This window comes from Dictyostelium purpureum, assembly GCF_000190715.1.
Source record: "Dictyostelium purpureum unplaced genomic scaffold DICPUscaffold_539, whole genome shotgun sequence".
Lineage (NCBI taxonomy): Eukaryota > Evosea > Eumycetozoa > Dictyosteliales > Dictyosteliaceae > Dictyostelium > Dictyostelium purpureum.
This window is the reverse complement of record NW_003519873.1, coordinates 1-15,701: the sequence shown is the minus strand read 5'-3', so window position 1 is coordinate 15,701 and position 15,701 is coordinate 1. Positions and strand designations below refer to the sequence as shown.

Below are 15,701 nucleotides of genomic sequence, written 5' to 3'. Positions count from 1 at the left end.
ATTTTTTTGTTTTCTTTTGCATTATTTTTGTGTTAATATTAATTATAAAGACACAAGTCACATTGTTTAAATCTATAATTATAAAATAAAATATATCAATTTCGTAAAAAAAAAAAAAAAAAGGGTTTATATGTCATTTAAAATGATATGTTTTTCTTGTTTCTATTTTTTTATTTTTTTATTTTATAATTTGATTTTTTTGTGATGATGTGTGAGTGAAGTGCTTTGTTATAACTGTCAAAAATAATTGTAACACATGGCATTTAAAATATAAATATATTTGTATATATACAAATATAACTGTATATATACAAATATAACTGTACAACTTTGATTATATATGTTATTAAATATTGTAAAGGTTATTAAAGATTTTTTTTTTTTTTTGTTTTTTTGTTTTTTTTAAATTGATATAAATACAAAAAATTTACCAAATATTTCAAAACAAAACAAATAAATAAAAGCGATTATTTCTAAATAATAAATAAATAACAAAATGACAATTATTGGTAAGTTGTTTCTAAAAATTGAAATTTAAAAATAAACTATTATATTAACGATTATTATTAAAACCAAACAGCCAACATTACATCAAATAGTTTTACCGTCAAATCAAATACAAGAAAACAACTTAGAAGTAACAGTAACAATGGCCCAACATTAGAACCAAGAACCAACATTACCTGTAATGGTTCTGTAAGAGCTAGTCCAGGTGCCAATTGCATTAATAGACAACAATAAAGAAATACAATCCGAAACACAAACTATTGTAACATATGGGTGTATGAAAATATATTTATTTATAAAATGAAAAAAAACAAAAAAATAAAAAAATAAAATGCGGTATATGTATTGCTAATGCATTATATACTAATTATCTCTATTCTTATTATTTAATTATTTTTTTTTTGATAAATTATTATTATTATTATGTATATTTTAATATTAGATATGTAAACTATCAATGAAATTTATTGAAAACACAAAAAAAAAAAAAAAATGATTTTTTCGAACTTTAATCATTTTTAAAAAATAAAAAAAAAATAAAAAAAAATTATTTTTTTTAAAAATTTTTTAAAAAATTTTTTTTAATTTTTTTCCTTTTTTTTTTTCTTTTTTCTTTTTTTCATTATTACACACAACATCCAAAATGAACTCATTAAGATTAGCCCAACTCGCCAGAAGATCAATTAGAAACCAAAAATTAGCCAGAAGAGGTCACGGTCACGAACACCATGTATGTAAAATAACACCAAAAAAAAGATTTTTAATATATGTTTTTTTTATAGGAATAATAATTACATGATAGTAATAACAACATTAAATTACAATAACCATAAATATCAATACCTATATCTATTAATAATAATTTATTAATCTATTATATAAATTTTTTATTTTAATAGGAACTCGGCTCATCAGAATATGGCATGAACCCAAATCTCCAAGCTTCAATTTCATTAGCTGTTAAATTAGGTGCCTGTGCTGCTTTCTTTGCCTACCCATTCTTAGTTGTAAGAATCATTTAACATATTTTATTTTCATTTTCATTTTAGTTTACAAATTTACTAATTCTATTTTTTTTTAAAATAAATACAGGTCAAATACCAAGCTGAAAAAAAGAAAAATGCTTAAATTCGTTTATCATTATAATATAATTTAGTAATAATAATAATAATAATAATATAATTCAAGTTCAAAATAAAAAAAAATAAATAATTGTTAATATAAATATAAATTTCAAATATAAGGTGCAATGACACAATGTTCAAGTTTATTTATTTTTAATTTTTTTTTTAATTTGGGTACCCAAGATTAAATATTTAATGCAGCATATATAGGTTTGTTTTGTTTCTTATTTTGGATTTATGATTAAGTTTTAGGTTTAGAAAAAGTGTTTTAAGATTATTCTCAGATTCACCATTTGACTATGAGAAATTTTGTGCATTGTTCTCCATTTAGTTGTTGATATATTACCTAAATGTTTAATTAGACATGAATGTCACAATAATAATGTGGAATTAAAATATTCAGAATATATATAAAAATGTTGACCAGAGTATACATAAAAATATAAAATTGTGTAAAAAAAAAAAATTTTATTTAAAATTTTCCCAAAACAAAAAAATTTATTTCACACAATCTGATGCAATGATTGGAATATTAATAATCCAATAAAATAAAAATAGAGAATATTATAATTCTAGAATTTTAAATAAAACTTATTTTATTGAACAGTTAATTTACTTTTTTTTTAAAAAAAAAAAAAAAAATTAAATAAATAATGAAACAATATTTTATTTATTATAATTTATTTAAAAATAAAAACCAAAATGCAATTTTCCAGTTTTCTTTTTTTTTTTTTTAGTATATGATGTACATATTAGTTTGATTCTTTTATTTATAATATTGATTAATAATATAATATAATATAATATATTGTCTAAAATATATTTATAGTATTGATTAAAGTTGAAGTATTTGATTAATATGAATGTATTATAATCTTTGTTCTTTAATATTATTGATGTCTAATGGATCAATTGCTTTTATAAAGATGATTCATGTTTTATTTGTTATTATTTTTTAATTTTATAATTTTTTTATTTTCTTTTTTTTTTTTGTATTTATAATATTGATTATTATTTATGATATACATTGTCTATAATTTGTACTAATTGGTTATGGTGTTGATATGAATTTCCATCTTACTATTTTTTCTATTTATTAATGATATAATCTTTGCCCTATAGCAAATGGACAATTGATGATTTTGCCACTTTTGACTTGTAAATATATATCATTGTTATGATAAAATGATAGGTTTTACTGGGATTCTATAGTTGATATTTGGGGGCAGGCGCAGAATAGTGACCACCAAATCTTTTCTTTATCTAAAACTATTCGAATGTATTATAACCATCAATAGAAAACTTCATTAGGGCCAATTTGATTGCTGCAGTCTCTGGTACACTCTTTGAATCTTTACCTTAATTGATTTTAAAGAGTTGATATCATCTACTAATATATTAACCTACTAAATATTTACTAACTAATAATTATATTAATAATAAATTAAAAAACCATTAAATAATATATATTATAAACTTACAATTGATAACTTTATAAAAAACCTAAAAAAATATAATACAAAGTGGGTTGTTATGTGTGTGACTATTGACATATTAAGTCAATTGGGTTATTTCGTAGAGTGAGTTATAGTAATATATCTAAATGTTTAAAACAAATATTAATAAATGGTTTAATATTAAAAAAAAATATAAATACATATGATATTTTACCTAAATAATATTGAGATTATCAGTACGGTTTGAAATGGATCGTTTTGTAATTTTTGTATACAAAAAGACCAAGTTGTTTTTTTAAATGTTTTTAATTATATTGAGGTGTGTAGTGGGGCTCATTCTCCAAGTTTTTCATTTTCCCCATTTGATTATGTTGATGCACCTGTAGAATCGAATATTGATCCTGGTGCATAGAAGGTTGGGTAGTTTGATGTTGGTTGTGGTGTATAGTGTGCGAAAGTTGCAGGTGAGGTGTATATTGTTACCCACTCACCAAGTTCTTCATCAAATTCTTCTATTGATGACCCCTCAACCATTCCCTCATATGATTGTGTTGGTGCACCTGTAGAATTGTATCTGGATTCTGATGCATAAAAGATGGGTAATCGGATGAGGTCATTGGTTGTGGTGTTGGTTGTGAGGTGTATATTGTGACCCACTCACCAAGTTCTTCATCATATTCTTCAATTGAAGGTCCTTCAATAAATTGTGAAGTGAATGTTGGTTTTAGTTGTTGTTGTGGGGTATGTTGTGGTGTTTGTTGTGATTTTGGTTGTTGTCTTGATTGATAACGGTATACTGGAGCAAAAGTACTAGCATATGGGGAGTATTGTGGCATTGGTTTTTGAGTTGGTGTTGGTTGTACTATTTGTTGTGGAACTGGTTTTTGTGATTTTTTTTGTGATTGTGGTGTTTGTTTTGGTATTGTTGCAAAAAAAAATATTATTCAACATAAAAATAAAAAAAATAAAAAAAAAATTGGTGAAGTTACTAAATGTAAATAAAATATGTATGTAAAATATAAATAGATATATATATGTGTATATAAATTGTATGTGTAGTATGAATAAAATAAAATGTGTATATAAAATGCAATGAAGAGAAAAAAAAAAAATGAAATTAAAAAATTATAATTTATATAAAAAAAAATTAAAGACAATTAATAAATTTGTTTTTTAATAGATGCGGAATATGAAAAAAAATTAAAAAAAAAAATAAAATAAAATAAAAATTATTGTGGGGTGGGGTTTTTATTTGAAAATATAGACTTTGCCAAATTAGTTTAATAAAATTTTTTTTTAATTAAATTTAAATTTTTTCAAGAAAAGTTTTTAAACACAACTAAAATTATTTTTTTTATTTGTTTAATAAATTATCATTATTTATTTAATTTATAAAAAAGGCAATTTTGTAACCTAAATTTAAATTAAAATATTTGATAAACTATATAGCAATTCATTTCTGGATTACAGCAAAAAAATTAAAAAATTGAATTCAATTAAAAAAAAAAAAAAATAAAAAAAATTTACCTCAAAATCATATAAATTTTAAATGATTATAAAGTTTAATAAAATTTAATAAAATTTTAAAAAAAATTAGTAATAATTTTTTTATTATTTTTTTTAAAATTTTTTTTAAAATTTTTTTTGTTTTTTAATCTAATTTTTTAAATTAATTACATATTTTTTTATTTTCTTTATTTTAAAAAAACCATAGCCATAGTAGCAATACTATAAAATAAATATAAGCTAAATAATAAATTAAATAAAAAATAAAATGAATGAAAGTAGTTTTTTTAAAGTTTTTCAAAATAAATTTTTATTAAAGAAAATATTAGAAGAAATTCAGAATACTGAATGGTATCATTATGATGACTATAGGCAATATTCAATTTTCAATAGAAGAAAGTTTAAATATATTAAATCATTAGAATGGATGGTAACTAAAAAACAATTTCAATTATTGAAATGCAAGTCAATCAACAAAGAATATATCACTATTGAAGAAAGTGGTTTAGCTTTATTATTTTCAGAGTGTGATGACCTCGAAATTATCAAAGTGTTTTTAAAGGAAAAGATTAGCGAAATAAAAAGCAAGTTAGATTTATATACAATTGCAATCGATCAAAATAATTTAGAGGTTATAAAGTTATTGACAGAAGAGTTTTCATTACCAGTTAGTTTGGATTTACTAAATTATTCAATCGAAACTAACAAATCAAATGAATTCAAAGAAATAGTCCCGGCATTTATTGATGAAAAGACTTTACATAGTAATATCAGTAGTAATAATAATAGTGATAATAATATTTATAATAGGAATAAAAATAAAAAAAATAATAATTCAAAACGAGATGACATAATAAATTACCTTTTAGAATTAAATTTAAATAATATTAAATCATCAACGTTCACCCCGTCAGACTCACTTAATAAAATTTTATATATTAAATCAAATAAACTAAGAGAAAATTTATTAGAATTAAATTATTTTAAAATTAAACGTTCAAGTTTCGAATCTCAATGTTCTGATTTAGAAGATATTGTTTATTCAACTGAACTCATTTTATTCTTATTTAAAATATACTTAAAATGTAATAATTACAAATTGCCAGAAACAACTCAAGAAGAAATCGACCAAGTTATCAAAAATGAAGATGGAAAGAATGAAAAAGAAAAGGAAATAGAGTTACTTTCAATATTGCTTAGAGAGAGCGATTCAAAAAAATTAGAAAAGCTAATTATATATTTAAAACAAAGATATAACTTACCCATCAATGAGAGCTACTACAGACCACTCAACAATGGTTCAATCTATCAAACAAGCGAATTACATGAATTAATAACCACAAATATCAATGGGTCCAATGATGAAGATATTATTAATTTTATCTATATATATACATCGCAAACAATACACAAGTACGATATATGGTTAGTCAGAAAAGCTGTGTTTTCAATGGGAACAGAAGAGAACTATTTGAAGGCCATTGACGCAATTATCAATGTTAAACCAAAGTATAATTTAACAAATCCAACTATCAAATGGCATCCAAGTCTTAAAGATATTATGGGTCAATCAAACGAGTTTATAATCAGTGATAGAGATACAATCAACTGGATCATAAAGGATAGCACAAAGGGACTCTATTCTCTTAAACAAGAGTATATTGATAGAAGAAAGCAGGATAAAGTTATTTTTAAAACCTATGAATTGGCTCGTTTTGCTAGAGAAAATATTGAAAACCAAATTCCAATAATGGTATCCGAATATAATGTTAAATGGAGACAAGTTATTAACAATCCTCTATCTTTAACTTTAAAAAAATTACAAATCAGCTCCTCAAAGCAATCGAGAGTTTCAATTAAGAATCTATCTGATGATGATTTCATCAAAGTTGTCAATTGTTTGTGCACCGATTATCAAGGAAATGGAGGGGAGGTTAAAGAAGATCTTATCCATTACATTTATAAAAAAATCTATAAAAGATATTGCCACGCAAATAATCCAAACCATTCAGTTTTAGCTCAACTAAATATCAACCATCTTTTCGATATTGATTCAATAGGTGCAACCAAGATTTTAATTGATGCAATTGTATGTTTTGATCAAACAGCCACAGAATTTATCATCTCCAAATTTAATATTTCAGCAAATAGCGAGCAATTTCTTTTCGAATGGGATAATCAGACCTATAGTTTCTTTAGACCAAATGCCAACCCATTATACACACCAACTGATATTTGCACTGAAAAAAATATTACATACGAACAAGTTATTGAACCATTCAAATATTGGTTAGATAGAACTGCTAAAGCTTTTCAAACAGATGACCATGGTTTAATTAATGCCACAACTTTAGTTTTCCAACACCACTATAGAAGATTAATTCAAATCTATGGAATAACACTTGAAAGTGTTCTTAAGGCAAGGGAAATGGTTATTGAAGCAGGTTTAGAAACATTCCTCAACTCTCGTCACACACTCTACGAAGCATTCTATTATTTAAATATCAGATCACCAAAGCTAATCAAATATTTAATGTCCAAAGCACAGTTACAAGAAACCCTTGAAGGAATGGTAGAGTTCACATTCATCAAATACTACGATTTTAACTTTAACTATGAAACATTTTTACCAGGTACAGATATCATGGAGTTTTTAGACCCAAATGTCTTTACATTTGACTTTATTTTCAACTCATCATTTGACCAAGTGTTAGCAGCTTTAGTTGCAGTACCAGATATTCACAGAAATATGAAGGATGAATTGGTTTATTATTTAGATATAAAGAGATTCGATTTATTTTTCACAGAATATAAAAAGCTTATTCAAAGTGTACCAATTCAAGAAAATCAAATTGAAGCATTAATCAACTCTACTGATTTTAATTATTCAGTATTTTATATTTTAGATTTTGAACAAATTCAAGAATATGTCGATTTAGTTATCGAATTTAAAAAAAATCAAACTGACAACGTCAATATTATTGATTCAATTTTATCAAATTATTTAAATATTATTAAAAGCACAAATAAAGATTATATTTATGATTTGTTTATTCAACATTATGGACCTCAAAATAAATAATAAAAAATAAAAATAAATAAAATTATAAAAAAATATAAAATAATTATAAAAACTACAAAAAAAAAAAAGGAAACTATTTTATTTATTACATTTATATTTTTAATCCAATACTATATCTATTAATATTATTGCTATTGTCTATATTATTTTTTATTTTATTGTTTGATTGTTTTATTTTTTTAACTTTTGGTTTATATTGATCATTTGATAACAAGGTGGATGGGTCAATCCACACATCTGGTAATTCCTCTGTGGGGTTTTTTTTGAAATGTTTAATGTATGTTTCTACTGTTTTACAGTACTTGCTCCTTATGATTGAAATATGATCGGTGAAATTATCTGGGTCGTGTGGTATTTTAAATTGAATATTGGCTTGAAACTCTTCATACTTGGTAGTTGAGAGTATATGTAGTGACCATATATCATAGATAAATGGTGGGGGCATTAGCTTTGATGGTGTGTTGGGGTAAAGGTCATTTTCTAATATTTTTAATATCATAAATCTTACATACTCCCTAACTAGATCGGAACCTAAATTTGGATGAGTTTTTTGTATCAATGTTTGATTTGAAACAAAGTTGTTTAAAATTTTAGATTCTAATTCATTTGGATCAATTGAAAGTTTGTTTTGAAGGCTCATTCTCTTATTGCTTATTTGACTACCTTCTTCTTCATTATCTTCAGATAATTCGGCAACATCCTCTTCGCTATCTACCTCTTGTAATTCTTCGTCCTCCTCTTCTTCTATATCCTCATCTTCTTCCTCCTCTTCCTCCTCTTCCTGCTCTTCTTCTTCATCTTCCTCTTCCTCCTCCTCCTCCTCTTCCTCTTCCTCGCTTGCATCATCTTCTTCCTCCTCTTCATAACTGTCATTGTTGATATCTCTATTTTTAAGTGCATTGTAAATTTTGTTTTTCTCTTCTCTTTCCTCCTCTTCGCTTTTATCTGATGCATCTGTGTAATTTATTTCTGGGCTGATACGACTTCTTTTACTATTGTTTCTTTTGATGTGATTATTTACAATTCTTCTGTTCTGATCATCATTTATAATTTCTTCATCGAACATATCATTCATAAAATTCTTTTCTTTTTCATAATAATCCTCGTCTATGGTTGGTATTTTTTTTTTACTTCCAACATATATAGATTTATTACTATTATCATCAAAAGGTTTAAAATTGAATATATTACCTCTTTCATGAATAATTAATGGTGATGATAATATTGGTGTTGATGAAACCGATGATCTATTTGATACTAAAATTGGTGATAAGTGTTGTTGTGGTGATGAGCTAAATGATTTTCTTTCTATTATATAAATAAATATTAATATAATAATTAATAATTAAATGTGTATACAAATAATTAATAGTTACTCTTTTTAAACTGCCCCTCCTCCTCTTCCTTTTCATTCTCTAATAGTTCTAATAGTTGTCTATAAATTTGCTCTTTAACAGCATTACTTTTAATTCTTCCACCTCTTTTTCTAATCTCCAAACTTCATTTTTTTTGATAATTTTTTAAAATTAAAAATAAAAAAATAAAAAATATTTTTGGTGAATAAATAATTATAAAAATTAAAAAAAAAAAAACCGAAACATATAAATAAATATATATTTACCTAAGCTCCGGAACTAATAACGATTCTATTGGCTTTCCATTAATTTTAAATCCACTATGCATTCTAACTATATCTTTCAAAACGATAAAAATTTTAAAATTATAGCTTTTATAATTTATAGAAACTACAAAATAAACAAAAAAAAAAAAAATTTCTATAATAATAATGATGAGGGTTTTTGTTTTAAAAAAATAAATAGATATTTTTAATTATTTTGTGATAAAAAAAAAAAAATGATTGATAAAAAAAAAAAATTAAAAAAACTTAAAAAAAATGATTAAAAAAAATAAAAAAATAAAATTAAAAAAAAAAAAAAAAAAAAAAAAAAAAAAAAAATTTAGATATTACAATTATTTATTATTGTTATTATTATCATTTTTGAAATTATTAAAATTATTATTAGCAATTAAATCAAATCTCTTTTCTCTTTGGTAAAAGTTATATAAAATTCTTGACATATCTGAATTAATTTTAATATTTTCTAAAAGATAGTCGAGCTCATCAGGCGATATTGACCTACAAAAATTTTCATCGATTATGAATTTAACTGAGCCGATTTCTTTGGTAATTTCTAAAAGAATATCCATTCTGGAAATGCAAAGTAGATATTCCTTCTCTTCTTCATAAAAACTAGTTTTTGGTATTTGATATTTGATACTTTGCTTAATGAAAGAGGTTCTTAGTTTTAAAAATATAGATTTGAAATTGTTTTCATTGAATCTACCATTAAATATTTCGTCAAATGGGAATTCCAATGGGTTTAATACATGCTTGATATCGAAAAACAAAAATTGATTATAATTTTTTGATGCATTATAGTAATTTAGGCCCAGTTCATCAAGAATTAGGTGGCAATAAGGATGGCAAACCAAGTATTTCGAAAATTTGTTAGATCTAATGTACAAGTAGTTAAATGTGGTAAAATGGTCTTCTTTGATTTCGATTGAATCTGACTTGAATAGATTTCGGATATATGCTAATTGTTGATATGATACGTCGGGTGTTGAAAGAAGCACTCTATATAAATGGTTGAAAAGAGATTTCAGTGATTTGTGGTATTCTGGTGGGGTACAGCTACAAAGCAATTTGATTATTGATATGATATCATTTGATTTTACTTTGGAGTGTGTGAATTCAGAATCCAATGAATACATCAAATAATCGAATTTTTGACTTTTTACAATTTTCTCTACAATGCTTTCATCAACTTTAACAGAATCATAATTGAATGTTGGGTTTGATACTATATACTCTACTATTGCAAGATCATGATATGCTGCATAGAGTAGTAATAGTTGAGTTGTGGCCTCTTGAAAATAACTGAAATCTATCTTTAACTTTTCTAAAGCTTCTTTACTGACATATTCACTAACCAATTGAATAACAAAAACTTTGAACAAACCATCAGTAAAGCTTTTATAGCCAGTTTCATTTAAATAGTTTATAAGTTCCCTAGCCCTTTCGAGTGGTTTAGACCCGAAAAAGATATGTGATCCATATAAAACCTCGAGGCTTGTTTCCTTTACCTCTTCCTCTTCATCGAAAATGTCTTCATCGAAAATGTCTTCATCGTTACCTTCCTCACTACCACTATCACTTGATTCTTCATTTATTGAACTTTCGATATAATCTACAACTAGTTGGTATTTTTGGTCCATTTCGTCATAGGCTTTAATTTTTTCGATGTCGCATTCTGATAAGCTGTTGGTAAACAATGAGACTGCATAATGGTCGACGCAAGGTCGTACAACAAAATTATGACAACTGTAAAAGTTATTTACTTTAATGCATATTGTTTGGTCTCTAAAGACTGCATTTTTATTGCGGGTCTTCACTATTGGCACTGAATCAAACCTCATGGTTCTTACAAGTTCTTCTGCTTTTTCAGATTTGAAGTCGCTATCATTTGATTCTTGGATGCTTTTAATAATATCTTGAGTCCCCTGAGGCACTTGTTCTAACTTGACCAATTTGTAGAAAAGATGAATATTAAATATGATATTCTCGGGTGATGGATCCAATGCAAGTGAATTTGTAAGATGATAATGTTGAAAAAAAGATAGACTGCACTCTGAAATAAAGTCTAACTCCAATACTCTATACTTTAAATCCAACGACTTTAGCTTTCCAAAATAGAATAAAAGTATTCTATGCTCGGAAGGACTATTTTTATCACCAACTATTATGTGCTTTGGATTATCCAGTAAAAACCTTAATACATCTTCACCCCTTTCACCCTGTTCAACGACTTTTCTTAAAATTGTTTTTTTTAATTGCAAAGACATTGATTTACCATCGTCATCCATTTCCAATAAAGCCCTAAATATTCCTAAAGTCGATAGCGCTTGATCCAGTGAATAGTGTTTACTTGAAACTTGATTGAACCCAGATTTACCAAAGTAATTTAATGCCAAAAGATTGAATGCTTTAATACTTGCCGAGAGTACTTCTGTAGGGTAACTTATTTTATTTCTTTTCATATACCTGTCGAAAGCTTCAATGACATAAAAAAATTGCTTTTCTTTAAAGATATTGAGAAACTCTATAAAACTTGGTTCGGAATCTATGAAAAGTAGTTGATTAGACTCTAACTTATCCAGTAGAATATTCCATAGTTTTTTATGTACAATAAATGAAAATTGAGTAATTGATACAAATTTTATTCTATTTAGAGGTTCGTATATACTTGATTTGGTTAAACTGATTGATGAAAATGATTCTAATATTTTATTAAGTAAATATTTATTTTTAAAAACTTTCCAAAATAAATCTTCTTTATCCATTTATATATTTATATATACCTATTTGTTTGCTTTCTTGTTTGTTTATTTGCTTATTTGTTTATTGTTTATTTGTTTATTGTTTATTGTTTGATTTTAAAAAAAAAAATTTGTGTGTTTGATTTTAAAAAAAAAAATTTTGAAAATTTAAAAAAAAAAATTTTAATTAAAAATTAAAAATTAAATCAAATAAAAAATAAAAAAATAAAAAAATAAAAAAAGAAAAAAAAAAGAGAGGGTATACCACAATAATTTTACCTTTAATTTTTATTATATAATTAATTTTATAAATAGTAATTATATTAATTATTGTTTTTTATTTGATTTAATTATTATTATTATTATTATTTGATATATTTGATTTATAATTATGTTAATTATATTTGATTATATTGATTTATCTATAACTATTATTTGAAACTGATGAAATAATATTTATAACATCACCATTGATCATTTGTAAATCATATGGTGTTTGACTTTCACTTAAACGGCAACCTTGAAATAAGAAACGATAACATCTATCACCACCTTCTGGATCTGGATTTTGCTTTTCAAAGTATTCTTTATAGGAATTTATAAAAATTGAGAATGGCGAAAATTTATTTACTTTAAAGTGTTTCTCATCACCCTGTGAAAGACATCTTAAGGTAATACAATCCCCACCACTAACACTACTAAGTATGTTGTTGTTGATGTTGCTATTTTCGTCACCAGTATTGGTGTCATTCTCTTCGTCGTCGTTGTCACCATCATTTTCATTTCCCCCATTTCCATTATTATTATTATTACTGTTTTTTATGTGAAAAGGGGGTGAATTTAATGCGGTGTTACTATTACTTGATGATGTGTGAAATTTTGAAATTGATGAAATGATATTGCTAACACTTTGAATATCTCTGTGATTCTCATCATCCTCATCATCGTCGTCGTCATTTAAATCACCATTCATATTTGTATCATCTTCACTAACATTATTTATTAAATTATTTATACCATTGCTGCTTGTACTTTTTTTAAATTTATTTATACCATTACCATTAAAATCATTATTATTATTTATAATTCCATTACTAAAATTTAATGATGATGATGATTTTGTTAAATTATGTATATTTAAAATATTGTTTGATGGTAATAATGTGGGTGAAGTTGGGGGTGATTTTGGAATGGGTTTGAGAGTTTTAATATTTGGTGCTGATAATGTTAATGTTGGTGAGGTTGGTATTTTTAGGCCTATGTTTGATGGTGGTGTAATAGATCTTTGTTGTTGCTGTTGGTAATAAAACGATTCGGAATGATTAATTGAATTTGAAAATCTATCTTTTTCTTTTTGATCTTTATCATTTTTATCTATAAATGATAATTGACTATTATTATTATTATTATTATATGATACTCCATTACTATTATTGTTATGGTTATTGCTATTACTACTACTATTACAGTTATTTAATTTATTTACTATATGACTACTACTTCCATTTAATGAAATATTGAAACTACTATTATTATTATTTTGGTTACCATTATTATTTCCTGAAAAACTAGAATTCTCAAACTCTGATGGCCAAACTTCAGTATCAAACGATGATAACCAATAAAACTCTAATAACTCTAAGGTCTTCTTGTAACGCTGCTTTTTAATTTCGTATGATTCATAAACTTGATTTGGATTATAATGAATTTTAAACTTTAAGAAATTACAAAATTCCTCATACTTAAGGGTATCTAAAATGAAATAACTCCAAAACTTGTTGACCAATTTAGAGGCTGATAACTTTGTATCTAAACTATCATTATCTAAAACCTTTAATACTATAAATCTAGTGAATTGAACAACCAATCGATTGCCTATGCTCTCGGTAACATTTAATCTTTGTACAACCGTTGTGAAATTAACATAATTTAAGATTTTACTCTCCAATTCCAAAGCTTTATTCTCAAAAGAATTGGTTGTATATTTTTTACTTGGAGTTGAAATGGGTGATGATGATTGTGAGTGTGGTAGTTGTGGTGTTGTTTGTTGTTGTTGTTGAGGTATATTTTGTGATGATTGATAATATTGTTGCTGGCCTGGCGGAGTATTTGATGATGATGATCCATATGAATTATATTGGTGCTGCTGTTGTTGTATTAAATCTTCATAGTTTCTTTTATTATTTATTTTATTTATTTTATTATTTACAAAACCATTACTATTATTATGGTTATTATTCATTATATTATTTATTTCATTATTTACACTATTCATACTATTATTTAAACTATTAGAACCACTGCTACCACTCATGCTATTATTTAAACTATTATTACCGTTACCATTCATATGATGGTGACCATTACTATTGCTATTATTGTGATTATGATGGCCACTACCCAATATGCCATTACTACTATTATTTAATATTCCGTTACCTGAAATACCATTTCCATTGTTACCGTTTTGCATTTCTTGTTGCATTCTTTCATTTCTTAAAATCTCTCTAAGTTGATTTAAAACCTGAGCCTTTGATGAATTGGATGGAATTCTATGTGCACGCTTTCTAACCGCTGCTTGTAATTCTGATAAGTTTAAAAGTGTTATTGGCCTACCGTTGATTTGAAATTCATCGAATCCATCATATTTATTGCCTAATCGCATTTTTTATAAAAAATATTTTTTTTTTGTTTTTTTTTTTTTTTTTTTTTGACTAATCTATTTTTTCCTTATATCTCCTATTTTTATATATTTATATATTTATTTTATTTGTTCAATATTCTTTCTAAAATTCTAAAAAAATAATAATTAAAAAAAAATAAAAAAAATAAAAACTAGTGTTAATTTTAAAATTTTATATTTTTATAAAATATTTTATTTTGGGTGTGTGTGATTATTTTATTATTTATTTTTTGATTACTTTTAATTATGTAATAAAAAAGGGGAAAAAAAAGGAAAAAAATATAATGATATAAAGTTTTTGTTTTTATTTAAAATTAAATTTATTGTATTATTGATTAAATTTAATTTAATTTGTTTATTTTATTTTATTTTATTTTATTTTATTTGTTTTATTTTATTTTTATTTTATTTTTATTTACTTATTTATTTTGTTTCTTTAACGACTACTAAATTACAAAAAACACATTAATATTGTTATTTTTTAATTGTTTATAATCTATTTATTTATTTTTTTTTTTTTTTTTTTTTTATTTGTTTTAATTTATTTTTTTTAATTATTTGGTTTGTTGTTTCTTTGTGTATAGTGTATAAAATAAAATATGTTTGAATGTGTGTTGTATAAAAAATGTGATCGCAAAAAATAATAAAAAAATAAAAATAATGAAAAAAAATAATGAAAAAAAAGAGAAAGAAAAATGATTATTTATTTACATGTATATTTATATATATGGGTTTTTTTTTGACTGTAGATTTAATAAATAATTTATGTACTATTATATAATGGTATATATTGAAAAAATAAATAAAAAAAAAAAATAGAAAAAGAAATAGAAATAGAAAAAGAAAATAATATGAATTTTATATATCTTATCAATTGTTGTTATTTTTTTACTTTTTTTTTTATTTATTTATTATACCTTTGTTATTTTATTTACTTTTTTTTGTGTTAATTAATTTTTATA

At 24.1% G+C, this 15,701-nt stretch overlaps 6 protein-coding genes across 6 annotated transcripts; 2 read left to right on the top strand and 4 right to left on the bottom strand.

Annotated features, from left to right (window-relative positions):
* The first annotated feature begins 1,136 nt into the window (after window positions 1-1,136).
* Window positions 1,137-1,742, top strand: DICPUDRAFT_93201 (uncharacterized protein). The gene is made up of 3 exons (XM_003294282.1): window positions 1,137-1,237; window positions 1,407-1,514; window positions 1,600-1,742. Exons 1-3 carry the CDS (start codon window positions 1,151-1,153, stop codon window positions 1,633-1,635), a joined length of 231 nt encoding a protein of 76 aa, XP_003294330.1. The 5' UTR covers window positions 1,137-1,150; the 3' UTR covers window positions 1,636-1,742.
* A 1,712-nt stretch (window positions 1,743-3,454) lies between these two features.
* On the bottom strand, window positions 3,455-3,924 carry DICPUDRAFT_84811 (uncharacterized protein; the record flags this gene model as incomplete). Its single annotated transcript, XM_003294280.1, has 2 exons — window positions 3,455-3,648; window positions 3,750-3,924. The coding sequence occupies 2 exons, from the start codon at window positions 3,922-3,924 to the stop codon at window positions 3,455-3,457; spliced, it is 369 nt and encodes a 122-aa protein (XP_003294328.1).
* Window positions 3,925-4,862: 938 nt separating this feature from the next.
* DICPUDRAFT_43262 (uncharacterized protein) lies at window positions 4,863-5,093 on the top strand (the record flags this gene model as incomplete). The annotated part of the gene is made up of 1 exon (XM_003294281.1): window positions 4,863-5,093. A coding segment is annotated over one exon (231 nt), but the record flags the coding sequence as incomplete, so codon positions are not given.
* Window positions 5,094-7,767: 2,674 nt separating this feature from the next.
* Window positions 7,768-9,359, bottom strand: DICPUDRAFT_84809 (uncharacterized protein; the record flags this gene model as incomplete). Its single annotated transcript, XM_003294279.1, has 3 exons — window positions 7,768-8,984; window positions 9,053-9,174; window positions 9,298-9,359. The coding sequence occupies 3 exons, from the start codon at window positions 9,357-9,359 to the stop codon at window positions 7,768-7,770; spliced, it is 1,401 nt and encodes a 466-aa protein (XP_003294327.1).
* A 288-nt stretch (window positions 9,360-9,647) lies between these two features.
* Window positions 9,648-12,080, bottom strand: DICPUDRAFT_84808 (uncharacterized protein; the record flags this gene model as incomplete). The annotated part of the gene is made up of 1 exon (XM_003294278.1): window positions 9,648-12,080. The coding sequence occupies one exon, from the start codon at window positions 12,078-12,080 to the stop codon at window positions 9,648-9,650; it is 2,433 nt and encodes an 810-aa protein (XP_003294326.1).
* A 394-nt stretch (window positions 12,081-12,474) lies between these two features.
* Window positions 12,475-14,721, bottom strand: DICPUDRAFT_84807 (uncharacterized protein; the record flags this gene model as incomplete). The annotated part of the gene is made up of 1 exon (XM_003294277.1): window positions 12,475-14,721. The coding sequence occupies one exon, from the start codon at window positions 14,719-14,721 to the stop codon at window positions 12,475-12,477; it is 2,247 nt and encodes a 748-aa protein (XP_003294325.1).
* Between the last annotated feature and the right edge of the window lie 980 nt (window positions 14,722-15,701).